At 46.3% G+C, this 27,552-nt stretch overlaps 1 protein-coding gene across 1 annotated transcript in view; it reads right to left on the reverse strand.

Moving 5' to 3' along the window:
• Positions 1-27,552, reverse strand: part of TMX2 (thioredoxin related transmembrane protein 2) — a 101,631-nt gene that overhangs the window by 51,225 nt on the left and 22,854 nt on the right. Inside the window, exons 2-3 of the mRNA XM_085651392.1 lie at positions 17,612-17,672; positions 12,360-12,473 (exon numbers count right to left, since the gene is read on the reverse strand). Of these exons, the coding sequence (XP_085507518.1) occupies positions 12,360-12,473; positions 17,612-17,672 (175 nt within the window). The remainder of the gene's footprint in view (positions 1-12,359; positions 12,474-17,611; positions 17,673-27,552) is intronic.

Here is a 27,552-nt window from a genome sequence, read left to right on the forward strand (position 1 = left end):
TTGTGCCACCCCTAGAGGCCCTGTACACTGCATTTGCAGGCTGAGTGTCTTGGTGCAGAACAAAACAGAGTCGACAACGCACACATCCCTGTGTGCCATGCCCACAAACACACTACCCTGGCATACCTCAGTCACCCCTCTAGCTGGGTGCACTATGCCAGTGGTGTGGGTACAGGCGCATGAGCCCAGTACCCCTACAGTACCCAGGTCCATTCCTGGGCACTGTAAGTGCAGTGCTGCCATTAAGAGTATATGGTGCTAGGAGGTCGTCATTACAAACTCCACAGCACCATAATGGCTACACTGAAGACTGAAGTTGGGTATCAAACTTCTCAACATAAACCCACACTGATGCCAGTGTGTGATTTAATGTAAAATGCACAACAGAGGGCAGCTAAGAGTTGCCCCCTGAAACTAACCCACAACCCGTGTCCTGACTGAGAGACTGCTTAGGCTGCCACCCAGCAGACAGGTTGCTGGCCCCCTGGGAAGAGAGCCATCCGCTCTCGTGGGCCTGCAACAATGCACATCCTGGGGCGAGGTGCCAAGCCTCCTCCCCCAGGATGGGCAGGTGAAGCTTCAAAGACATGCCGCCAAGTGATGAAAGGGGGTGTGCCAGCCTCTGCCAACCTCACCCCTCAGCTGGGGGAGGCAAGGTGAAGCACAACTCCTGGCTCTCGCCATCTTGAGGATGGGGAGCCCTACCCAATCAGGACTAGGCTCCTGCCCCCCTCCCACTGGAGAGTGGCAGAATAGAGAGTGTACCCACCCCAGGGAAGGGACCCATTGGTCCCTGTCCTTTACCTACCTGTAACACCCCTAAATGTAGTATTTAGGGGCACCCTGAACCTTCCTTCCTCAGATCCCGATTCCGAAACAAAAAGAAGAAGAAAGAAGACCTGCCATGCAGCTGCTTACAAGAGGACGACACCAACTGACTTGTCCCCAGCCCTACAGGCCTGTCGACCCTCGAACCTGCTCCTGCTAAAACCCAGCGTCTCCTGTGGTCAGCAACCTTGAAAACCCTGGAGGACCTGACTGCCTTGCTCATCTAAAAGACTGGGACTCCCACAAGCAGTCGTTCTGCTCAAAAAGCAACAAACCCCTGGTGCCAGCCAGGAACTGCGAATCCAGCACACTCTGCACCCGCCGAGCCCGGCCTGTGCCTGAGTGAACAAAGACCACGAGGACGTCCCCCTGGCGACTGTGACCCAGAATCCAGCACCCAAGGACTCACCTCAACGCTTCTGACGACGCCTGCAGCCTCAATGCCAGGGACCCCTCCAACCGCGACCAGCAAAGAGTAAGATTTCCCGACGCCAAAAGACACCCTTGCACCCGGTGCCCAGCGGCCCCCTGTGCCCAGCTCCTGGGTGCCTATCTAACCTACAGCTTCCCAACTTACCTCTCGAAGTGGTGGTCGCACCTGAAGAATCTCCGTCCCAGAGCTTGCAGCCTTTGTTCGTCTTGTAGCTTCTCCACTGAAATCCATTGAGCGCCCAGTGGCTCAAAAGCTCAATGTTATAATTGTGTTTAACTTGTGTTGCCTATAGCAACAACTGTAACTATTGCATTTAAAAGTCTATTGCTATTTGAAAGTATTCAACTAGAGCATCTCATTCAGAGAAAGTATTTTTATAACTACTTGTGGTTCTAAAATAAAACAAGAATATATTTTTATACACCAAACAATTGCCCTAGAGTTCAGTTCTTGAGTGTGTGAGACCATTTTGCTGACAGTGTTGGAAATGGGGATCTCTAGTTGGCTGGCGCCGATGTTCAAATAGGGATCCTTCTTCCTAAGTCAGAGTAAGGGGCTACACCCTTTGATAACCCCTGCTCAACCCTGTGATATCGTAGCACGAGCAGACAGGCCCATCTCAGAGGCAGTGTGTGAAGCATTCACGACCATACACAACAACGCAGTGAAGACACTACAAAGGGACACCACACTAGTAGCTATAGAAAAATAAGTATCTTTAAATAGGCTGAACACAAGGCTCAAAAAGCGATCAAGAAACCACAATGCACATAATTACAGATTCACTTCAAAAGCAATAGAGGCACTCAAAAAGTGTGTGGAACTAACCTAGTTCGAGGCCAGGGTGCACGCGACCCGGTGATGCACAATGTACCTGAGATTTAAAGGGGCACCGAACACAGCCTCACAAGGAAGCCGCGGTGATGACAGGCGGACTCGCAGCGGCAGCTGTAGCGGTCCGCGGCATGCACTCACGATAATCCTGGGACGGGGCTTAAAGGCGGGCACCAAGCTGCACCCGCAGGTGATAACAAGATCCTCAAAGTGGTGACTCGTGCGAGCACTCAGCGGCACAGCTGCTGAGCTGCAGCGGCCCACGATAGCGATGATTCTCGTAGGATGGCAAAGGCGGGCACTCAGCGGCACAGCTCCACGGCTGCAGCGGCCCACAATAGCGATAGCGATGATTCTCGTAGGACGGCAAATGCAGGCACTCAGCAGCACAGCTCCTGGGCTGCAGCGGCCCACAATAGCGATGATTCACGTAGGACGGCCAAGGCAGGCTCTCAGCGGCAACAGCTCCTCAGCTGCGACGGCCCACAATAGGGATCACGATGACTTTGGCAACACAGGCAAATGCGAACTCTCAACGGCAACAGCTCCTCAGCTGTGGAGGCCCACAATAGTGATCACGATGACTTTGGTAACACAGGCAAATGCGGGCTCTCAGCAGCAACAGCTTCCCAGCTGCGGCGGCCCACAATAGCGATGCGATGACTTTCAGCCCGCGTTCCCCACAGTAGAACCAGAGGCTCTGGAATTCTCAACAGAGGCCTCACCTGCGAGTAGAATCCCTCTCAAATAGGAATATAGATGGCTGAAGTCTAATGTCCCTGAGACTTCAGCAGGAGGCAAGCTCAAATCAGGCCCTTGGGTAGTTGCTTCAGCAAGATGGATGAACGCTTCAAAGTCCTTTCCCTCTCATTACATGGACAGAGGTTCATCTTGACATCCAGAAGTAACGCACTCTGTAGGGGTTTTATCACAGATCTTTATACCCAAAAAGTCTTTGTTCTCAAAAAGTCACGAATCACTGAACCCAGCCAGAACCAGTTTGGTGTCGTCCTTGAGCACTTTATTTACAAGGCTACATCCTGCCTTTCAGGGAGAGGGGGTCTGCCATCAGACGCACAGTGGGAGGTGGAGCCATCATGCACCTTGCCAGGCACAGCCCTGCTCAGATCAAAGGGTCAGCCCTCCCCATACTCCAACTGCAGATCTCTCTATTTAATCCAGGTCGGGCTCAGCCTGCCCTGTCCCTCCAAAACCAGACGGCCGATACACATAGCAGCAGAGCACATGGGAAGGCTTAGGCACGAAAATACCTACTTCCCAAAAGTGGTAGTTTTAAACACAGAATATAGAAATAATCGTCACTAAAAGAGGCACTTCAATATTTGGAGCTCAGCCATACTAAATTCGACTTTCCTATCATGTTCCTTGTGTCAATTAGGATTATACCAATTCATACAGTCAATTTACAATAGGGAGCATTCGCGCTTTGGCACTGAATGGCAGTGGCACAGCGCCCAGAGCATCTAACACCAGCAAACACAGAGGAGACAAAAGCAAAAAATGGAAGGGAGACCCACGCCAATGGTGCCAGGTCTAACACTGAGTGTGTACAACAAATGCTTTACACTGTCCTCTGATACTGCCTTACTGCTCGACCAAGCTACCACTTTAGAGAGTAAAGTTATATCTAACTTTAACCTCTGCAAACCTCTGTGGACTCTGTGCACACTGAACCTTACTTTGGTGCAGTATATACAGAGCCACTTTCTTACAATAATGTATGAATAAATAATAGATTACCTCCTTGGTGATGCAGTGGATGCGGTGTGAGGAGCTCCGACCACTGTGTAAAGGGACGTCTATGCATATATGTGTGTGTATATATATATATATATATATATATATTACGCATTACTGACGAATTGAAAAAGCTACAACGTCAAACCCAAACAAGGACTAAGGTGCATGTACAAAAATCCAGTGAATATTTTGAATTAATGTCCAAGTTAAAAAAGAACAACATCATCATTATAAACAAATCGGACAAAGGTGGAAATGTTGTTTTGTGGGGTAAAACAGAATACAAGGAGGAAGTTTATCGACATTTAAATAACACTGATTGTTATCGTAGGATCCCTAGAGCCCTCATCTCTACAGTACACAAGCAGTACAAAGATGAGTTACATGCCTGGTGCAAAGAGGGACTTTTGACCGACGATGAATTGAAATTTTTGTACTACCAAGTATATATTTTATCCCCAAAGTACATAAGGGAACTGTGCCTATACCAGGTCAACCTATAGTGTCAGCAATCAACAGTATGTTTGAAAACACTTCCAAGTATATTGATTTTTTTCTTCAAGGCTTAGTGGTTGAATTACCAAGCTATATAAGAGACACCACCGATTTCCTATATAAACTTAACCATCTTGTTCTGCCTACCGATGTTATTCTATTGACTATGGATATCACAGCGCTTTATACCAGCATAGCCCATGTGGATGGGCTTAGAGCTGTAGAGTATTTCCTGGGTGAAAGAAACATTGAATTATACAATCATAATGTTATGCTTTTGAACATGATCCGTAAATGTTTATGCAATAACATGTTTCAATTCAACAATGAGGTTTTCAGCAGCTAAGGGGTGTGGCCATGGGGGCAAGCTTTTCGCCCAGCTATGCATGTTTGCATGTTGGTTGGTGGGAGAAGCATGTCCTCATGGCCCGCCATGCTGAACAATGGTCAACCAATATTATATCATGGTGGCGTTACACTGACGATGTTTTTGTAATTTGGAGAGGCACTGAAAAAGAGGCGTTAAGTTTTGTTAATAGCATTAACGAAAATGATCTTAATTTAGAGTTCACCGCAGAAGTCAGTGCTACTAGTGTAAACTTCTTGGATATAACTGTGAAATTGGAACAAGGGATTTTGGAGACATGTTTGTTTCGTAAAAGCACCTCTGGTAATACGGTGTTGCATGCAGAGAGTTTCCACCCGCAACACACTATTAACAGTATACCATATGGGGAGTTCCTTCGTATCCATAGAGCCTGCAGCACTAAAGCTGCACGTGATAAATACCAGATAGAAGCTAAGACTAGATTATTGGCGCGAGGATACGAGGAAAGGAAATTAAATACAGCAATGAGAAAGGCTAACCTTAAAGACAGAAATGATTTACTTGTACCCAATAAGAACAATCAAGAAACCCTAGTTCCTAACATCATTCAAGGAAATGACAAAACAGAGAATGAAATAAGATTGATCACAACCTATAGCAGACAGGCCAAAAAGATCAAAAATATTATCCGTAAGGAGTGGCCTATTATACTAACTGATCCCACTCTCAAAGCAGTGCTGCCTACCAACCCTACCATTACGTACAGAAGAGCATTCTCAATGAGGGATGAATTGGTTACAAGCAGTCCTGAAATATCACCTAGTGGCAATTGGCTTAACCCTTCAAAAGGTTTCTTTAAATGCTCTTCATGTAGAGCGTGCAAGTTTGGAGCTAATACTAATCAATATACCACACCTTTCAGTGATGTTCCTAGATCTCTGAAAGGACACTATACCTGTAGAACTGACCATGTGGTATACGTACTACAATGTACATGCAATTTAAAGTATGTAGGGAGCACCAAGCTGCAAGCGTTTACTCGTATTTTACAACATTTAAGAGCAATAGTAAACTCTGATCCAACTTACCCGGTGGCAAGACATTTTAAAGCCTTTCATAACAATAATCTTAATTGCTTGAAATATTTTATCATTGACTCAGTACCCAAAATAAAAAGAGGGGGTAACCGGGAAAAACTTCTGAGACAGTTGGAATCAAAATACATAGTTGAGCTAGATACACGCACCCCAGGAGGTTTGAACAATGGAGAGGACTTACACCATTTCTTATGACCATGCTTATATTGAATACATACAAGTTATGTAATACAGGTCAGAGTTACATTAGTAGTTGTCGGCTTATCAACATGGTTTAATCAATTTTAAAATGTCTTTACATTTTATTTATATTTGCTTGCATGTTATGATAATATCTGGCAACTGCATTTTTTTTTATTGAGACTCTTTAATATAAATTTGTATTACGGGTCTCCAATGTACAGTTTACCACATATATACCCACGAAGAGGCAACAATACATTTTAGACCAGCCGTTCTCTAGCTGTCCATAGTTGGATTCTGCAGTTGAGAATCAAATATATCTTCGATCATTTTATGTCTTAATATATTTTATCCAGCGTAATTCCTAATAGAGACACAGCGTTGCACTGTTTATTCATGTTATTTAGGTTCTTTTAAAATTAAGATTTTTATGATGTTTTAAGCGCAATAATCAGCCTATTTGCATATTTGCACATTGTAATGCGTGATTTGCACACTTTGCTGTATTTGCACAGGTATCAGTTTCTTGCGTTGTTTGCACGATATATGCATCATTTGCACCAACCCAAAAGGGAATGTTCCCAAAAGAGGGGCAATTAGTGACATAATATGCACGTGAATGTTTATAGTGTAGGCATGGTATATCAATTGTTCAAGGGCATCTATAAGCATTATATGCGCAATAATTATGATTTTAGTATTTGTATAACAGATAACAAGTTGCCTAATGCTTAAACTACCAAAATGAACTTCCCTTTTTGTATGTACCTAGATAATCTGTATGTATTTCAGATCACATTCAGATTGTATAAAGTTTAACAGTTTTTGAATGGATAGCTTGAACGAGTATGTCTTCTATGTCTATAGGAATTTTGTTACGCAATTTGGGAGCCTGCACCTTTAAATTCTCATGTTTGGTAAAGTGTAGTCATGTGATCAAGACCACCTGGCCGGTCGAAACACGTCTGGACTAACCGAATAATGTTTGTATGAATAAATTGAGCACCATTTGCACCAGCAAAACGTGTCAGTGTCTTTGGTGGTACCGGCTGGTACTGCAGAAGTTGGATCGGATATATATATATGTTAAAAATAATTTGTTAAGCGCACGTACACAGAGCGGTTTCTTGGCGCTAAGCAGGGGCGGTTACATACACAAGACAGCGGGCTCAATTATATGCCTGGGAGAATAGGCACGTTTTGAGTAGTCTCCTGAACAGGGTGTAAGAGGTGGCCAGACGCAGTTCAGAAGGAAGAAGGTTCCAAAATTGAGGTGCCAGGATCGAGAATCTGAGGCCCCCATGTTTCTTACGTTTAAAGGAGTAGGGAGGTCAACAGGTTCTTGTTCGAAGAACGTAAGTAACGGGAGGGAGTATACCGCTGTATCTATCTTTGAAGAGATAAAAGCCGGGCCACATCCTGAGAGGGCTTTATAGATGGTGAAGCCTAACTTAAAGAGGCAGCGTTGGGTCACAGGGAGCCAATGGAGGCTCTTCAACAGTGGTCTCACGTGATGGTGCTTAGGCTGACCATGGATTTGCCTGGCCGCTTGGTTCTGCACCAATTGTAACCGATGTAATTGGTACGCTGGAATGCCAGCATGCAGGGAATTAGGTAATCAATACGCGAAATTACCAGGGCGAGGACGACTTGGGTCAGGGCCTCGGTGGTATGCGTATATTATATCTCACACACACACACACACACACACTTATGAGGCAAGGATTCAGATGACAATTGCTTGCATGACCCACAAAGCCCTACACTTCAACACACCGAAGTACCTAGCTGACAAACTGGAACTGTCCGGCGGTGGCAGATCATCTAGAAGCACCAGCACCTTACTGTTGAAACCTCAAAAATTAAGAAAAAAGAAAACCTACAACCGAGCCTTCTCCGGATTCTAGGGGCCAATCCGGAACTCCCTGCCCCCTGCAATCAAACTGATCCCTTCAACCACTTCATTAAAAAAAGAAGTCAAACTGCTTTTAATGAACAAATCTCTACCCTGAGCCCACAAACTCATTCTCTGGATACTGATCTGACGCTGTTCTCCAACCAGGGCTTGCACGCCGTCTGAGTACTGGTTTAGAACTCACAGTCCCACTCCTGATTTGAAACGGAGAGTGTCAGCGTTTATGTTTCTTGGTTATCTATTTTCTACTTATTGAACTCCTCTGTAAAGCGCTCTGATACCCTTCTAGGGTGAAGTGCGCTATATAAAACTTTATAAATAAAACAAAAATACACGCACACACATATACACACACACACATATATATATATATAAATATATAGACACACATATATATTTACACACACACACACGATTGTACAGAAAACCTTTTTAAAGAGTGTCACTTCATCATCACTACTACTCATACCCTTCTCCAAAATTACCCAAAGATGTTCCACTAAAATTGCGAAGTAATACTACATTCACTCTTCTAACCACACATTCTACAAACAGACACCAATTATAACCAACATCGCTCCACATTAAAAACAATGGGGGACGCAGCGAGAGATCTAGGCATGATATGTATGAACATGTACATAATAATATTTTCAAGGAATAACCCATATGTAAATATGTCTTCTACTTAGATACACACTACTATGTTATATCTTTAGTATGTAGTAAATACTTTAATATTTTTTACTCCGGTCATAACATTATGTAAACATTAATTTTCTTCAAAGCCCAAATATATGAGATGTTGCTTTTTAGGTCTCGACTAGCATTGCAGCGCGAATGCGCTGCCATCGCTTTGTGAGGCATGCAGTATATACTGTAGTGTGGAAGCTGTGTGGAAGCCCCGCCCACTCTCTGCCCATTGGCTTTTGTCTTAAATGCTGCCTTCCAATTGGTTTGAGGCTCGTTAGTCCCTCCTCATTCATCATTTGTATCCTTCCACGGCTATTGGCCTCTTTACTCCTAACACTATTTTCTTCCCTGTCTCCCCACCCCACCGCCACCTCCCTCAGTCCGTGACTTCTCACCCTCCCCCTCCCACTCCCACTCCCGTTCGCGTTTTCTTGCCTGCTAGCACTTCCGTTTTCATCTTTATTATTGTCATCTTGAAATATGCGATTTCAAGATGCGTGCTGTACAAAAACTTCTTGTGTTTAATGAACTAGATTTTAATGTTACTCTAAATATAATAAGACTCTAGGCAACATTCGGGGTACGCATGGCAACTGACGCCTCTTAGTTCACAAATGGCATTGTCGTTGGGCGGGAGGAGCGGCAGTGTTTTAACTCATGCTTAAAACGAGCACTTTTAATAACTTCCTCTCAATTCAGTGCTATAATCTTGTGTGCAGAGGTGACGCGCTAAAGAAATGCACTTTTTTGAATTCTGAAGAGACATTATCGCACATTCACATCAGGTTTACTGTATGATTAACATGCCGATCATTTTCACGTCTCGCCCACTGGCTCGTATGCGCTTGGCTCGTCTCCGGCTGGCTCTACCTGTTAATATATTGGCTCGCGCACCTCTAACAAAGAGAGATGAATGGATACATGACAGTGAGTCCGGTAGATGGTAGAGAAATAGACTGGTGCAGACAAACAGACAAAGTCAGTCTCCATTGCCTCACGTCAGAATCATCACTTTCAATAACCTGGAAATCTGCCGGCAACTCCCGCATGCCCCAACCTCATCCCACTCACCTATTCTTAGCAGAAGCGGCAGATTCTGAGCTGTGCCCTGCTGGTGCAGAGGAGCACGGCAGAGTCTGTAGAAGCACTGGGAACCCTAGTCTCTCCGGGCGGGCACCTAACTCTTCCAGGTGCCTTCACACTCAGGATAAATGAATACATTTTGTTCTGTGCTTTAGTCGCCCCTCTGTGAGCACTGTCTGGTAGATGAACCTCTGTGTTAATAAACACATTCAGAGAGGTGGTTGTGTACAAACAACAGCCACAATACCGTACGTTTTGAACGTGTAGTTAAATACCTGCTCATCGAGTACCTCATTGGCTGATACCAATGGCACTACCAAAATTAGATTTGGACACATTTGTTCAACTGTAAAACACTCCCTTCTATGGGTCATTTAACAACTCGGGGCTTTGGGGTTAGGTATGCTGTGTAAAAGAGTAAATACAAAAATTAATGCAAAGAAACTAAGCAGCCAGTACTGTGTAAAACACTATGAAAACTGACACGCATTCTGGCATTGTTTGGTCAATTTTCGCAAAAAAGGGTTTTGAAACAGGATGAATGGCGCCCAGGCAGGTAAACGGACAGATAGAGTGAAGAGAAAAGAACCAAAGCTTAACGGTGCGACCAGGTCAGGGGCAGACCCAAAACCCAGTCATTGCTGATCACGCTTGCGCCTTTTTCACATTATGTTAATGTGTTTCCTTTGACACGAATGTTGTAATTTCTCTCACATTATTTTGTTGCTTATTCATTATTTGCGTCCTTTTTACTGTTTCCATTGTGAACCTATGCATCATACCAATGTTTTATACGCTCATTGTCCTTTTTATTGCCTTTGTGTGGGCTGCTTTGACTCTTCTTGTTTAGACCGTTTTTTTCACTTTAAACAGCTTTCGCCTTTTGCATATTGCTTAGCAATCACTAGCTTTTTGCCTTTCTCTCTCTCTTTGTCTGTGAACCTTTAACCCATCCCCCCCCCTTTTTTTCTAACTTCCATTTTCATTTTACTTTTGCCTTTTGGTACCCTTTGGCTCCACCTTCATTATTTAGTTACATATGTGAGCAGCTTTTCTCGGTTATACATTTACATCAATGTTTTTGTCACCTTTTTCCATTATGTGTTTCCACCCCCTTTTCCTTGCCTTAATTTTGATACTTATTATATTGTTTCCCAGCCCTGAAGAGTCACAGTTGTTTTACTGTTGAGGAAACACGTGTCGGCTGGCGCATTTTGAACTCATCTTGAATTAAAACAACATTTCCTTCATATCTGGTTGAATTGTGTTGTTCTCTCTGTATTTACATTACCTGACTTTTACGTGTGCACAGGATTTGTTTGTAATTTGTTTGGTCAATGTCGATTTTCTCATAGATGCGAGTAAAGTACTCTTAATATCTTAATGAAATCTGCAAATTTTTAACTTATAGTACCGGGCGACCTTTGACAACTAGGCAATTAATACATTTTCATGTACCCCTGAAGCCCCCCCGCCCTCTTGGCAAACCTCATTGCCTCCCAGTGTTTGGGGTAAAACCAAGACGCAGGAGAGTGAGTCAAATAGTCTAGAAAATGAAAGAGAAGGAAGGATTCAGATTCACATGCTCCGATCCCAATTGTGTTGGTTAGTCTGTAAGCACTACTTTTATTAATGAGTTTCGCATTAGTAAAGCACCACGGTGTGCATCTGTGGCAACACTTCACCCATGAGGTACGTGCCAAGCAATTGTTGACACAATCCACACTTTGCATCTTTTTCAATATATTTATTACGTAGTGCAGGACCTTTCCAAGGGATTTTGCACACTACATACATTCACTCCAAAAATAAAACGCGTAGGTAAAAAGAAATTCCATTTACAATGTCAATAGCTCTAACTCACAAATGCAAGACCTATTTGCATTGCAAATGCTTGTTGTTGTATGTATTCCAATTCTGTATTATCTTCAGAGCCCCAATATATTTTTTACGCGCATTTCAGTACCAGACAAAGGTGCAGCAATGCACCTTCCTCAGGCGCTCATAAATGCATATTCCAAATAAAGGGGGAGAAAAAGGGGGTGGTAGCCAAGGTGACGATAACACACAAGTGACCACGATCCTAAGATCAGTTCTGAAATGTGTTAGGGAAAAAATATTTTCCACTACTATAAATGGAGATAGTGTTTCATATAATCCACTGCAAGTAACTGCTAATCAGCTGGCGAATGTGGACTTAGATATTCGAAAAAATAGCTATCTCATCCATCCACAAGGTGTCCACAAAGTAGGGCGCCCTGGTTGTTTTGGTTTTCCAATCAGTGATATGGATGCGCGCTCTTAAGTGTTAAATCCACATATGCTGTCCACATGCTGCCAATCACGAGGTCGAAATCTATGGAACACTAACTTTTTAACCAAAGCTAAGCATGAGGGATAGACAGTCTTACCTAGATACGGGGTGAGAGAGGATGATTCTTACCCTGCCTACGCATGAGACAGAGCGATCCTTCCAGAAGACAGTAAAACAGAGGTGAAATAAAAGACGATTACCTAGGTACAAAGTGGCATAAAAGGAGGAAGCCTTGCCTACACTTGAAGGTGCAAAATGGGGGTTCTTTACCTGGGCACAGAGTGAAACAGAAAGGGCGAAACCTTTTCAGGCATGGCGAGATACAAGTAAACCATTCAACAAGGCAGAGTGGGCTAAAGTTGTGAAAGAGGAATCTAGAGTGGAGGAGGCCTTACCTAGGCACAGGGTGAGATAGAGCAGTCCCATTCGGATGTCCAGGCGGAAGAAAAGAATTGCATTGGCCACTTTACTGAACATGAAGATGTTTCCCATGTGTTGCTCAATGGTGACTGTAAAAGACAAAAAATATTGAGGTATGACCACAAGAGTAGACCAAAAGGGAGACAAGAGGAAGGATGACACACAAACAGGGTGAGAAAATGAAAACACAAGGAAAATGAGAAAAAGAAAGATGAGGCCACGAACATCAGAGTGTGCGCGATCATAACAATACAACAGAAAGGGGAGAGTGAGGAAGGATAGCAACAGCAGAACTGGAAGAATGATGATAGATGACACTTGACACAGTGAGATAACGGAGAAAGAGGGAATACAACAAATCCCATGGCAAGTATAAAAGGACAAAACCGGAAGGGGACAAAGGAGGAAGGACAACAGACATCATAAAATGAAAATATGAAAACTCTACCACAAGAAAAACAAGAATGAAAACCACAATTGTCATAGTGAGACCATGCCACAAGGACAACATGGAAAAAGAGGCAGGACCTTTCATCTCGGGGTGAGACTATAAGGCCTCAAGGAGGAGAGGTGAAGAGAGGAAGAATAACAATGACAGGACCATGAGCACACAATCGAGACATTGGAGAAGAGCACAGCAAACACCACAGAGGAAGACATGAGCACACATGAGAAGACAGTACTGACAGGCCATAAAAACGTTATAAGTGGGTGAGAAAGAAAAGGCAGTCAACACCAGAATGTGAATCCATGGGTGTAATAGGTGCCACTACAAGCATCCAAGGTATGAGGCCACGGGAACACAAAACAAGAGAGAAAGAGAAAAGACGCCAGGAGGATAAAAACAGAGATGAAAAACAACAACAGAACATTCTGGTACAACTGAACGGTGAAAGGACAGAGACTTAGCATGATATAACATCATAACAGGAGGGAGGGAAAAGGTGGCATCTCAAACTACAAAAAGGTGAGCTGTGATCATTATGTGAGGCAGAGAAAGAAACAATCTTAAGGTAGACCGGTAGAGCTGCACGACAAACTGGCCCTCAGACCTGACTGGAGAAGGTGGACAGAGGACACAAAGAGAGACTCAGGAAATCATGGACAATGGCAGCAGCTACGTTTTGTTAAAAAGGGATTTAAAAGACCACACCAGAACCTTCTTCCTATAGGACATTTCTTGTCGATTAATTCATGCCGCCTTTCCACATTTCATTTCCCCCCAATTTTACAGCAGTGTTTTGAGATTTTTATATTAGTTTTACCAAATCGAATGAAAACGGTGAATGATTTGGATTGGATTCCACATGCAGAATAAAAGGTCACTGGTAAAACCGACAGAGCTGTCTGTTTAATAAGTGAAAGACCGTCTTCTTTGATTGACAAGTCTGTTGTACGGATGTGTGAGGAGGTGAATGCAAGAATTAGTCAACAGTTGGAAATGAGGGAGTGTGTGGATTGTTGACAGATGAGTGTCTGAATTAATGGATGATTAGTGAGTGAGGGCATGGATGGATGCATCTGAATGCACCAATGAATGGCTGTATATGTAAGTGCATAGATGAATGGCTGGGTGAATGGGGGAGTGCATTAATGAATTGCCACCGTTATACATGTTCATATTTGTACCGTCACTCGTGTGTACAGTTTTGCTGAATCACTCAGGAATCCTCAGTGCACCTCACTCAATCTTGAATACAAATTCAGAAATCTTAAAAGACAACCCAAATTTGCACCATTACGTACAAATCTTGTCAGTATGACCACATTTGCACTATCGCGTAATAATCCATACTGCATGTTCAAACTTGCCCCATCACTCAGTAACGCAGTGCTTGTTCAGATCACTCACCATCCTCTACAGATAATCAGATGTTCAATGTGCCCGAGTAACAATCCGCGTCTGCTGATATTTGCACCAACACTCAGAAATTTTGCTTGGATGCCAGGATTGTACCATCACTCATTAATCCCTAGTGCTTCTTCAGATTTGCCAGCTCAGTAATCCTTGGTGCATGTAGATATTTTCCACGTCACTCTGCCACAACTATGCCATATTCGGTTACCACACATTCTAGATTTTCTCTATCCGTCAGTAGCACTCGGATTATGCTGATATTAGCACCACACAGAGTGCATGCAGAACCTCAGTGTTTCCTCAAACTTGTTTATCGTAGTCTTATCACGAGGATCCCATAAAGTGAGCAAGGCCAGGATTACAGTCTGCACATGGAGTTCATTTGTCCTGGCCACATTCTGATTAGGGGGAGCACTCCTCCGGCTGTCGGCTCCATGTGATGGTCATGCACGCTGCTCTTCACCCTCTCTCAAGGTTCGCTGCCCGGTGGCTCCTGAGCTATGCATTCATCCAGCACAGACCTGTGTTAGGCATGTCCACACCAGATGCCTCTGCACTGCAGTCACATCAACTGAAAGTATCTCGTAGCTGCTGACGCAACGAGGGCATGGCAGCTAGGCACCGGTTTGGTGATACCGAAACAAACATCTTATGCACCTCTTGATTTCCGTAGATTATAAACTTTAGAGGATTTGCAAATTTGTAATGATTTGCTTAGTATCTTAATATTTTTAATTCCTGCTATTGTGTGCTGGCAGATCTAGGTGTAATCTTGCACTTTGTTGAATTGCTTTCAAGTTGTTACTTTAAATTTTGTACTAGTGATCTTCACAATCATTTAAGTTCATTGAATGTGCTTTATGATGTTTTTGGTTTTGCCCGCCATCTGATCTATGCTCTGCTGCCATGGGGACAGCTAAACGTTTAACCCCTGAGTGAGGATAGCTGCAACCTGCTCAACCGAGGCTTTGGCGTGATGGTGGCCACGTGTTATAACGCAGGGGCACCGGCTTTCTACCTGTACCCCAGTGGTATGAATATCTCCTGGCTCTCTCCAGTAAGGTCTCTTCAGTTCTTTATGTACAAGACACATATGACAGATCTGCGTTACATGCATGAGAGAGGTATGAATTACAGGTAGACCTGATGAATTGTGTGGTCCATTGGGCCCCAATATGCATGTTGCACAGAACGGTGCTATCCTTTCTGTGAGCTGACAGAGTCTCTCTTGGACACACCCATCTGCATATACGTGCTTCTTGCCCCCACTCTCGAAACCAGAGGTCCTGGTGGGTGGGCAGATATCCAGCTCACTCAATCTGTCCAGAATCGGTTTCACCTATCCAGCAAGCAATTTGCTCATTGTCGAGTCGGTGTCCCACAGCAACAAGAAAAGCTGCAGAGCTCAGTCTGAAGCCAATACACATAAAATCTACAACATGAAGTAGGCTTCCTGTGGAATCTGGGTTCATTAGTCTGTGATATCTGGCCTGGAAGATAGGCATGATGCTTCTACAGGACTGCATGAGTCAAGGAAATTGCAAATGCTGAAGATCTGAGGCATTCCACCATAGGGGCACTAGACAGACATGACATCAGGATACCGAGAAGGCCTGCACACCGTGGAGGAAAAGAGAACAGGTCTAGCACTAGACACTCTCCAAAGCGGCCACTCTTCCAGGAATCTGGGGTTAAGTCTTCGAAGCAGCCTTGCTGTGACCTGAGGAGAGGACAGCATGCCTGCCTGCGCAGAGAGCGCCCTGCCCTTCTAGCAGGAGCTGGACTGATCCACAGGGAGATCTGCACAAAGTCCTCCTGGTTGCAAAACGCACTTGAGGACACCTGGACAGACATTGCCCAACAGCCAGGAGACTGCCACAGCCCAGCAAGAAATAAAAACCTACAGAAGAGCACCATCCGGGTCAGGTGCTGCAGCATCAACTGTCATTGATTTGAGGAGTGTAAAGGTCTAACTGTCCCATGCCCATAAGGTGACTGTATTCCCCTTCATCCGGCCCCAGAAGACCTAGGAGGCTGTTGGTATTCACACCACCAGCAAGAGGCCAGTAATGTTGACTTTAGATTCTGTTGGAATGAGCGCCATGGCCATTACAGTTCTGAAGGTAATCAATATTTATAGTGACAGTCAGGGCCGACCCGTAAAGATTGGTCCTGGGCAGACTAAGGACTCCCTTGGCTGTTACCACCTCTGGAAAATCTAGACTGTAGTTGTTGAGCTACAGAAATCTAAAAGAGCAAGCATTGGCAAAGTCAACAGGTTTTGTCTATGCAAGATCTATTGGTTTTGACAATGGCCGGCGATGACCACAACATGCTGCCTTTTTTCTCTTTAAGCTATGTTGCTGCAGCTCAATATGTGTAAAAACAGTGTAGCGGGTTCGTGAGGGGGCAAACAATACGAGGAATACGAGGAGGTAGGGCGGTTGGTAGGAAAACAAACAACGGACAGTAGGAGGGTGATAGGGTGGGTGGGGGAGCAACAGACGTGTCCTGCGGATAAGGCAAGAGGAAGTAGCGCCAACAGACAGCGGATGGAGGGTGTTGGGAGTGCGGTACAGTGGGGTGCACTCATATAGACACTGACAGAGTACATGACAAAAAGCAAAAATAATTTTTAAAAGTTAACTAGAGCACCGTGTGGCCATCAGGATGGACACTGGCCACAAACAGGAAACTGTGATAAGTCCATGCTCCACAGAAGGGACAGAAGCCCCAGGAAGAATGTAGGAGGAGGTGGCAGGAGGCATGATCAGTAAAAAGCAAGGAAAGGAGAGTGACATGGAAGCCAACCAATGGTAAGTAATTGGTGGGCTCCAAGCCAGGTTAGAAGTCGTTTGTTAACAGCTTTTGCTGACTACTGTGGCCCTTTGGTAAACAACAGTGCACAGATCACACAGTGCTCAGTTCCCACTGACTGCCCTGAGCCTTGCACCAAACATGCACTGGTTTTAAATGAGGGGGTGCAGGGGGTCCAAGCTTGGTATCTGTGGTAGAAAAAGAAGACATGGCATTGATAATCCATGCCCATACTTGCATCCGACCTCACGGACTGAGAAGTGGACAGCTCACAGATAAGAGAGGCAAACCACAAAGAAGAGCCAAAAATGGAAGTGACATAGAAAACGGGTACGAGGGAGAAGGATGGAGGGGGAGGAGAGAAAATGTGATGGGGACAAGGAAAGCAGATGGAGAGAAATGCTAAATCAGCATGTGACATGTGGGAGCAAGCTTCCAGAAAAAGACTGGACATGCCAGTACTGGGATGGTAAAGCACACCACAGACAGCAGGAAATGAGATGTGCTCCCACTAAATAAACAGATGTCTTGGAGAACATGCATTGGGCTTACTGGAGCGCCGGTTCTTCATCATGACGATGGCGCTAAGGAACATCAGGATCTCGACCTCCCTCTGAAAGAGATGTAGAAGCAGTCACAGGAAGGCCAGCCATTAGAAGCTGAAGCAGTGGGGTTAGGCGAGCGCAGGACCTCCTTTTACAGAGAAGGTGAAGACACAAGGCCAGAGAGAGCAACTTACAAAGTTAATAATGGTGGTTTATGTGATGACAAGATAAGCAGTAGAGAATAAACAATGAAGGGTACGCTTATCACTCAAACCTGTTGCACATGAAGGGGAGAACCTGTGTTCAAGTCTTACAGTTTTACTATTTATCACATAGATTTTTCACTGTATTGTCAGATTTGCTGGCAACTTACCTCACAATTACATCTTACATTGGGTCAGCCTGGATAATTTCCCCTCATTCCCAGCGCGCAGTAGTGGCGGAGGACATCATGTCTTATATTCAGGTTATATTTTTGATGAGAAACATTTGTGGGTGTGAGAAAGTGGCTCTATATATACTGTTCCCAAATAGGTACAGTGTGTACAGAGTCCACAGTCCCCAGAGGTTTGGCAGAGGCTAAAGTTAGATATAACCTTACTCTCTAAAGTGGTAGCTTGGTCGAGCAGTAAGGCAGTATCAGAGGACAGTGTAAAGCATTTGTTGCACACACTCAGCCAGCAAATGGTTTCACACACTATAACTGAACTCTAGGCCAATGGTTTATATATAAAAAATATATGCTTGTTTTATTTTAGAATCAACAATAGGTATCAAAATATACTTTCTCAGAATGAGATGCTTTAGGTAAATACTTTTGCAATATGCAATTGGCTTTTGTAGAAAGTTACAGGTTGTTGCAATAGGCAACACAATATTAAACACAATAATGCATTGAGTTCAAGGGAAGTTTTAAGTTATTTGTAATAGATTACTTTTGTAATTCCAGGACTGGATCCTAGATTCAGTCCTGGGTCAGTTCTTAGAAACAAGTGATAAAAGTCGACTTAGTTACTGTTATGCTTTTTAGACAATATTTAGCTATTTTAAAAGTTGACAGGAGAAATTTCATAGTAAACAGTCAATGATTCCCTATGGAAGAAAATTCAAGTTGCAGGCATAGTATGTTCTCGTTACTTTTGTAATTCAGTACTGGGTGCCTAGACTCAGTACTGGGACCTCTATCTAAAACAGGTAAGTAATTATGTTTTCACAGTTTGTACGATTTTTAAAGAATATTTGAAGTTTGCAAAAATCGACACAAGAAATTTCACAGAAAAACAGTCAATGATTTCCTATGGAAGAAAATTGGGCTACTGGCAAGTACGGTTGTGAATATTTTTCAGGGTCAGTGCTGGGCACCAAGATCCAGCACTGGGATCTCACCTAATAGCAGGTGAGTATTTTCGCTTTTGGAGACTCCACACTTAGAAGAAATTTCAGAAGAAATCGACTCGCAGAGTTAAGGTTCTGGGCACAGACTCCGGGGTCTCCCAGGGTCAGGTAGGTACAGTTGTTACACCCTCAGCGGCGCAGGGGCAGCCGGGTGCAGAGTGAGTTAGGCCCAATGTTATCCTATGGGAGGCAGGGGGGCCTTGGTTGGTGGCTGCTGACTAGCAGGCCACGCGGCTGTGGGAGCTGGGCTCCTGGTCACTTGCTCAGGGCAAATGGGGAAGTAGATAGGTGCAGAGGTTACACTGCCAGGGCCACTCGGGCGGCTGGGTGCAGGGTGCTTTTGAGCCTTCGGGCGCTCAATTGATTTCAATGGGAAAGCTCCGGTTTGGAAAAAGACTGCAAGCTCGGGGACGAAGATTTTTCAGGTGCCACCACCACTTCGATAGGTAAGTTGGGTAGTTGGAGGATAGGTAGGTACCCATGAGTTGGGCACAGGGGGCCACAGGGCACCAGGTGCAGGGGTGCCTTTTGGTGTCGGGAAATCTTACCCTCTGTTGATCGCGGTTGGGGGGTACCTGGTTCTGAGGCTGCAGACGTCGTCAGGAGCGTCGAGGGAAGTCCTTGGGTGCCAGACTCGGGCTCACAGTCACCGGGGGGTCATCCTCGTGGTCTTTGTTCACTCCGGCACAGGCCAGGCTTGGCGGGTGCAGAGTGTGCAGGTGTTCGCGGTTCCGGGCTGATGCCAGGGATTAGATGCTGAGTTTGAGCAGAGCCTCTGCTCATGGGAGTCCCAGGTGCTTAGAGCCAAAAGGTAGCCAGGTCCTCCGGGGTTTGTGAGGTTGCTAGCCACAAGAGGCGCCAGTTTGTAGCAGGAGCAGGTTCGAGGGTCGACAGGCCGCTAGGGCTGGGGCCAAAGCAGTTGGTGTCTTCCTCTTCTTAGCAGCTGCACGGCAGATCTTCTTTCTTTTTGCTCTTCTTTGTAGTTTGGAATCTGGGGAAGAAGGTTCAGGGTGCCTCTAAATACTAGATTTAGGGGCGTTACAGGTAGGTAAAGGGCAGGGACCAATGGGTCCCTGTCCTGGGGTGGGTACACCCCTATCCTGCCTCTCTCCTGTGGGAGGGGGGCAGTAGCCTAGTCCTGATTGGGTAGGGCCTCCCATCTTCAAGATGGCGAGCGCCCGGAGATGTGCTTCACCTCGCTTCCCTCACCTGAGGGGTGGGGTTGGCAAGCTGGCACATCCCCTGTCCTTATTTGGGGTTTCCGGCCAGGCTTCCCGCCAGAGTGGGGGTTGCAAGTGGCCTGGGGAAGCTCACAGAGGCGGCATGCCTTTGAAGCATCCTCCTGTCCATCCTGGGGGAGGAGACCTAGCACCTCGCCCAGGATGTGCATTGTTGCAGGCCCAGGAGAGCAGGGGCTCTCCAGGGGCTCTCCCACCCAGGGGTCCAGCAACATGTCTGCTGTGTGGCAGCCTAGGCAGCCTCTCAGACCAGACGTGGATTGTAGGTTAGGTTTCAGGGGGCATCTCTAAGATGCCCTCTGTGGTGCTTGGTACATTAAATCCCACACTGGCATCAGTGCGGGTTAATGTGCTGAGAAGTTTGATACCAAACTTCTCAGTCTTCAGTGTTGCCATTATGGTGCTGTGGAGTTCGTGTTTGACGAGCTCTCAGCACCATGTACTCTTAAATGGCAGCACTGCACTTATGGAATGGACCTGGGTACTGAAGGGGCACAGGGCTCATGCTCCTGTGCCCACACCACTGGCATAGGGCACCCAGCTAGAGGGGTGGCCGCTGTATGCCAGGGCAGTGTAGGGGTGGGCATGGCACACAGGGATGTGTGCCAAGTCGACTCTTTGTTTTGTCTTGTACCCAGACACTCAGCCTGCAAGGGCAGTGTGTGGGTATTAGGGTACAGGGCCTCTAAGGGTGGCACAATGTGTGCTGCAGCCCTAAGAGGCCTTCCCTGGTCACAAGGACCTGGTTACCATTTACCAGGGGCTGACATATGGTCAGGGTTTCCCAATTTGGGTTTTAGGTTTTTAGGGAAGGAACATAGGCCCTGGGCACCTGATTGGCAGGAGTCCTGGGTACACTCAGTCAATTCAATTCAATTCAAATAGACTTTATTCGGATTTCAAAAAATCATCCATAAAAGCACAAGATCCAAGTTAAAATACACAGTTTGATACTTCGATTTCGGGCCACTATTTATGATAGGTAACAAAAATATGGCTTACAAAAACAACAAATAAAATACAAATATACTTTCTTACTAAGCTATGCATATACATACAAAATATAAAAATATGCTGAGATGTAACCTCTGGTTTTATAGGAGCAAGGCAGACATGTTGCATTATGTTTATACATATTAGGCCTTAAAGTGCGAAATGCATATGTAAACTAGTATAGTACGTTAAGTTTGTGCAAATTAGGCTTCAAAGTGCAAAAATGCATATGTAAACAGATGCAAAACATTAAATGTATGTAAATTAGGTTTTGATGTGCAAGATACAAAATAAAATTACTCGATTTTTAAAGACCTGCGTGAACGTACAATTGCATTGAGGAAGCCAGTAACTCTAAAAATTAATTCATCTGATTCAAGCATTAAAAAGTGTCTAAAAGCATGATTGTGATCAGTTAGATTGTATTTCCTGCAATAAGGGATTAGGTAATACTTTGTATATTTCCTGTAAAACCCGCAGCCAAAAATAAAATGGAGCATACTCTGAGTACCACCAAGGTCACAAGGGCAGTTTAATTTTGACAGATTTTTAATGTAGCCCAGTGGGAACCAGATAAGATTTACAATGCTCCTGTCCCTGAATCTAAATAATAAGATCCTGTTCCACCTGCCCATTTTTTTTCGTAAATAGGGCTGGGGTAACATCAGAGATTCAGTATGTAATTCCCGGATCATTAAGTAGTTTATTGTGGATTGTTTCAGTGAGTCCACTCTTTCCCTCTCATTATGGAAATGTTGGTAGAGTGCCCTTCTCACTAAATTTTTATGGGAGCAGTCAATCAGGTCGGGGTTTGAAAATAGGTGACCATAATTGATGCTCACAAGGCTCCTTTCTACCGCATTTATCCATGGGATTAGACTCGAATTCTCACTTTGCAAGCAGTCCATAATGATCTCACGGGAAAGGGAGGCTGCTGGGTTTTGCCAAATCCTTAACCAAAATAATGCAGGTCTGGCTCTTATAAAATCCTCAATGTAATGCAATTTTAATTCATTGTGGCATACAAAGGTCGGTGCACTAATAACTCCCCCCAGGATCTTCCGGCAAAATCTATTCTCTTCTCTTTGTAATTCTGAGCAATTTGAAAATCCCCAGACTTCTGCTCCATACGTTCCAGTTGGGAGACATTGAGTCCGGTAAACTTGTAGTAAGCTCGAAACAACATCGGCCTGACGGGGTTGGTGAAGAGAGGTAACAGAGTTAATAGATTTGGAAAGTTTATTTCTCCCCATTGCGACATGGGGTTGCCATGAACCGCTATTAGAAAATAACAGACCCAAGTAGGGGAAAGTGCAAGTGCTTTTTAGAGTGTTTTGACCTATCGTAATCTTTGAAATTTTATAATTCTTGGGACCGCAGGTCATTATAAAAGATTTATTAAAATTAGTGCACAAACCTAAATCGGCCATATAGTTAACAAATCCCGAAATTAAAATACGCAGAGCATTCGGGGTGCGGCCCATAAGGACCGCATCATCTGCGTAGAGTAACGCCGGGATGAGTTTCTTGTTAATAATGGGAACATCCTTAGTCAGATTGCATAGAGAATTGGACAGTTCATTAATATATAATATAAAAAGCAGGGGGGCCAAGACGCAGCCCTGTCTCACCCCCTTGCCAATTAAAATATCATTTGAAACCTCGCCTTCATTGTTTATTCGTACGCGGGCTTTCAAATTGCGATGGAGGTTGGCCAAAAAGTGGACTAGGGCTTCATCCAAACCATAATTTAAAAGAATGGACCATAAGCGAGAACGGTTTACAAAGTCGAATGCTGAGCTTAAGTCCATAAAGCCAAAATATAGAGGGGATTGTTTAGCCCGTGTATACTTGGCCATAAGGAGATTAAGGTTCAGACATTGTTCCACCGTGCCTAGTTTACTCCTAAAACCCAACTGACAGCGGTGGATAATGGAATTCTCGTCTGCCCAGGAGCTGATTTTATTAAATAAAACCCTTCCGAGGACCTTCAGGGTGTTATCGATCAGTGATATTGGTCGATAACACCCCGGATCCATCCTATTTCCTTTTTTAAAAATAGGTACAATGGTGCTACTAGACCATGTCGAGGGGATGGACTTCTTACTCAAGTTATTAAAAAGATTGCAGAGTAAGGGGGCCCAAAAGCAAGTATTCGATTTAATCTGGTCGATGGACAGACCGTCCGGCCCAGGGGCCTTATTACCAGCACTATTGGCAATGGCCTCCTCCACCTCCTCTAGTGTTATCGCTATAGTACCATCGGGGAAAATATCCTCAGTTGGGTCTCCGACTGCAGCATAAAGCTTTGAAAAGTGAGTGACCCATAGGTCACCTGTGATGTTGCAGTTTATCGGGGTAATGTTGCTGCCCAGGGCTCTTAGATTCTTTACTTCTCTCCAGAACCCTGTCGAGTCTTTTAGGGCAGCAGTTTTTGTCAGATTGTCCCAGTGACTTATTAATAGCTCCTCAGATCTTACTTTTAATGCATGCTTATATCTAAGGCGTAATGATCTGACAAGGGGCACATCTCGAGGTTTGGCTTCCAAGGCCTTTCTAAGTTCTCTATTAGCCCTCGAGCAGTTAGTATCAAACCATCTATGGTTGCTTATGTTCTGTTCCTTCAGAGGTTTGGAAGTTGCCCTTTTTATGACTGCGCATAAATCACAAAAGGACTTGATTATATCGGGGCCATCGAGTGTTAGGCAATTAGAGATCAATAGAGGGTTATTCCTAATCACGTTAGCTAAAATCTCTTTGTTGTCGATCCCTCTCCATACGATCCTGAGCCTATCTGTAGATACAGTAATGTTTGAGGCTCCAACCTCGTGCGGGCCTATGGGTCTTTTAATGGATTTAAGGTAGATTACAATTGGCAGATGGTCACTATATGGACTACTGACAACCTCAGAATTAAATAACACTCCGCTAAGGAGGGAAGAGGTGAACATATAGTCAATAGTTGTAGAACAACCACGGCCAATGTAAGTGGGAACCGGTACATTTTCCTTAGGAATTCCACTATAACCCATTACATCATCTAAATCCCTACTATAAAGTAAGTCCAATAATTCAGAGCCTCGTCTGCAGGGTGGGGATGTAGGATGAATGTGAGCATTAAAATCTCCACCTACGCAAATACCATCAAATCGGCCATACTTTTCTCCATCCGCAATTTCATCGATAAAATTAAACAATTCTAAATTTGTGGGGTTAGGATGTTTAACGAAATCATTATTATAAAAGTTTATAAAACAAATCTTTAACCTTGCAACATATTTTACAGCTATCAAATATTTACTAACCACATGTAGTGGTTCGATTTTCACATCCTTGGAAATTTTTGCCCAGATAGATAGACCGCCACTAGGACGCCCCATGGCAGGGCGTGGTACGGTAAAATTATGACAGAAAAAGCCCTCCAGTAGTTGGGCACGTGTACTCCATGTTTCCTGCAACATTACCACATCAAAATCACTTATCCATGTGACCCATTCTTTAATTTTCATCTTGCCTGTGAGCCCAGCAATATTCCAGCTAATGACACTTAAAGTATCAGCCGGTAGAACATTGACAGAAGAAAGGGGGGCTACAGGACGGTCGGGGCATTCTGCATGTGGGGGTACTGATCTACCTGGGCATAATTTTGGAATACAAATAGGATTTACCATTTCCAATGGGGCTGTGCTAATGGCCTCATCCGGTATAATGAGAGATGTTGGTGGTGGTCAATCTAGACTTCCCAAATCAGATAGGGCGGAAAATCTATTAGATAGAGGAAAGGTAGTAGAAACTGTTTGGGGTAGTCTATGGGGGGGCCTATAAAAATAACCCAATGGAAGAAGGGTTATAGCAGTGGACAGGCTGGCGTGAGTATTATGTGTATCCATAAAGAATCTTACGGAATTTGGATGTCTAAAATTGATCACAATACAGTCTCCACGGGGGGCGTGGCTTACCACGCGGCGAGAGCGGACATGCCCGGGTAGAGCTCCTGCCTGAGCTCGCCTGCACCGGGCCTTTTATCCGCTAAAAACCTCCTTTTCTGGCCCGAAACTGCCGGCGGACCTGCTTCGGCGTCTCCTGCATGCCCTGGCCAAATTTGGGGCTCATCGGAGGCACCGCGCGCCACCGACGGCGAGACTGGGGCCGCCCTGGGGAGCCCGCGCCTGGGGAGAACGCCGGCGCGAGTCCGCGGCTTGAGGCGCCGCACCAGGCCTCGAGGGACCCGGCAGCCTCTCGCGATCCAACACCATAGCTGGCCCTAATCTGCTCCCTGCTACATGCCCTGACCAAACCTGGGGCTCCTTGGCGACGTTGCACGACGCTGCCACCAACGACGGGCCTGGCGCCGCATTGACGAACCCACACCTGGGGACGGCGCCTACGCGAGTCCGCGGCTTGAGCTGCCCTCGCAGGCCCCACGCTGCGGCTTAGGATACGCCCTGCGACTGCTGTCGTGACCCCCCTGGGCGACGGCGACCCTTGGACCCGAGACGCGACGCGGGGAACTCGCCTCCCCCCCTCCCCCCCCGCTTTGACCTGGGGGCTGCTGCACCGTAGTCTGGCCTCCTTCGCACAGGCTCTCCATAGACCACCATGCTGTGCCGCCTGCGGCCGCACTCGCGCTGACGAACCTCCAAGAGATTGGACCTGATCGGAGCTACGCGGGTGCCCTGCTCCCCTGGGAAGAGACCTTCGCCCTGCGCTGCTTGGAGCTGCTGGCTCTGCGGCGGGTGAGGCGCGGCCTCCACCGGCGATCCCGGAGACGCCGGGGTGACCTGCTGCGGCCGACGGGCCCCTGACACACAACGCCGGGGGTCATTGCCTTGCGCTCGCCACCAGCCCCATGCCGGGAGGAGCGCGGACACGCACTGGATCGGGGTCTGCGGGGGCAAAGGGGAGACAAACGAAAACGGCGCACAAGATGGACACCGACCACGTGGCGGCGAAGCTGGACAGCGTCTTGGCGGCCATGGAGCGGATGGAAGAGTCGCTGCAACAGACGCGCGCCTCCCTGGAGGCCAGAATAGATGGCGTGGCGATTGACCTAACCCACCTCCGCGCCGACCACAAGAAGCTGCAGGCCCGCACTAAGACACTGGAAGATGGAGTGGCGGCGGTTGAACCATTGGTGGCACAAACAGACAAAAAGGTGCGTGACCTCCAAACCAGAATGGACCTCTTGGAGGGCAGGGCTGAGGATGCAGAAGGACGGGCACGAAGAAACAACATTCGCCTCGTGGGCATCCCAGAGAAATGGGAGGGAGCGGATCCCGCACGTAAGGTCGAGGACTGGCTGCGAGACCTTCTTCCAGCTGGCACACTTTCCCCCCACTTCGTGGTGGAGAGAGCCCACCGAGTGCCCATGCGGCCGCTCCCTCCGGGCTCTAACCCCAGGTCATTCCTCCTTCGAGTACTCAACTACCGAGATCGGGACGCGATCCTACGCGAAGCCAGGAACCTCGGGGAGGTCACCATCGAGAACGCTGCAGTGATGTTCTTCCCGGACTACACAGCGAAAGTTCAGGGACAGAGACGCTCCTTCCTGGCTGTCAAGCGGAGGCTGCAAGAGGCAAACCTAAAATACTCGCTACTTTTCCCGGCTAAACTACGAGTCGTGCTACGTGACAAGACCCACTTCTTTATGAACCCTGAGGAGGTTGCGGCCTGGCTGGATGGAGGTATGCCTGACGCGCCGCGAAGGGCGCCGGGGGCCAACGCGATGGAACAGTCCAGGGGCCCGGGGAGGCGACGCCGCCGACGATCATCCACGCCACCGCTACACGGGGAGGCAACACGCCACTCCCCGCCGGCGGCTCTGGTCCAACAAGAACAACAAGATGCTTTACGCAGAGTGGCGGAAATCAGCAACTCCCCGGCGCCGTCGCTCCACCCGGGCGCCAGCCCAGTAGCGTCTTCTACAGATGACGAGGCGATATATGGGTTACCGGACACGCAGAGCTCTGGGGGACCCCCGGAGGTCACACCCCAGACTGTGGATCTCTTTGGTTGACGGCGGCTGGCCCTGACTGCTGCTCCCTACATAATGAGAACCCGCCAGGGCTCCTGCCTGACTGCCCCGCTTGGCCCTGGGGCTGTCCTGGACCTGCCACCGATCACACTGCCGCTGCCCTGGGGAACCGAAATGCGGCGCTGGCCACTGTAAGTACTTTACCTACTTGTTCGTTTGCAGCTCACGCACCTCCGCTGCGGACGCGGGGGAGCGCCGGCCCGCAGCAACTTGACCAGCCTGGGAGGAGGGGGCTTACACCTCCCCCTGACACTCTTTCACACCCCAGACTAATACCTGAACGTACAG

The sequence above is a fragment of the Triturus cristatus genome, chromosome 4_1 (genome assembly GCF_964204655.1).
Source record: "Triturus cristatus chromosome 4_1, aTriCri1.1, whole genome shotgun sequence".
Classification (NCBI taxonomy): Eukaryota; Metazoa; Chordata; class Amphibia; order Caudata; family Salamandridae; genus Triturus; species Triturus cristatus.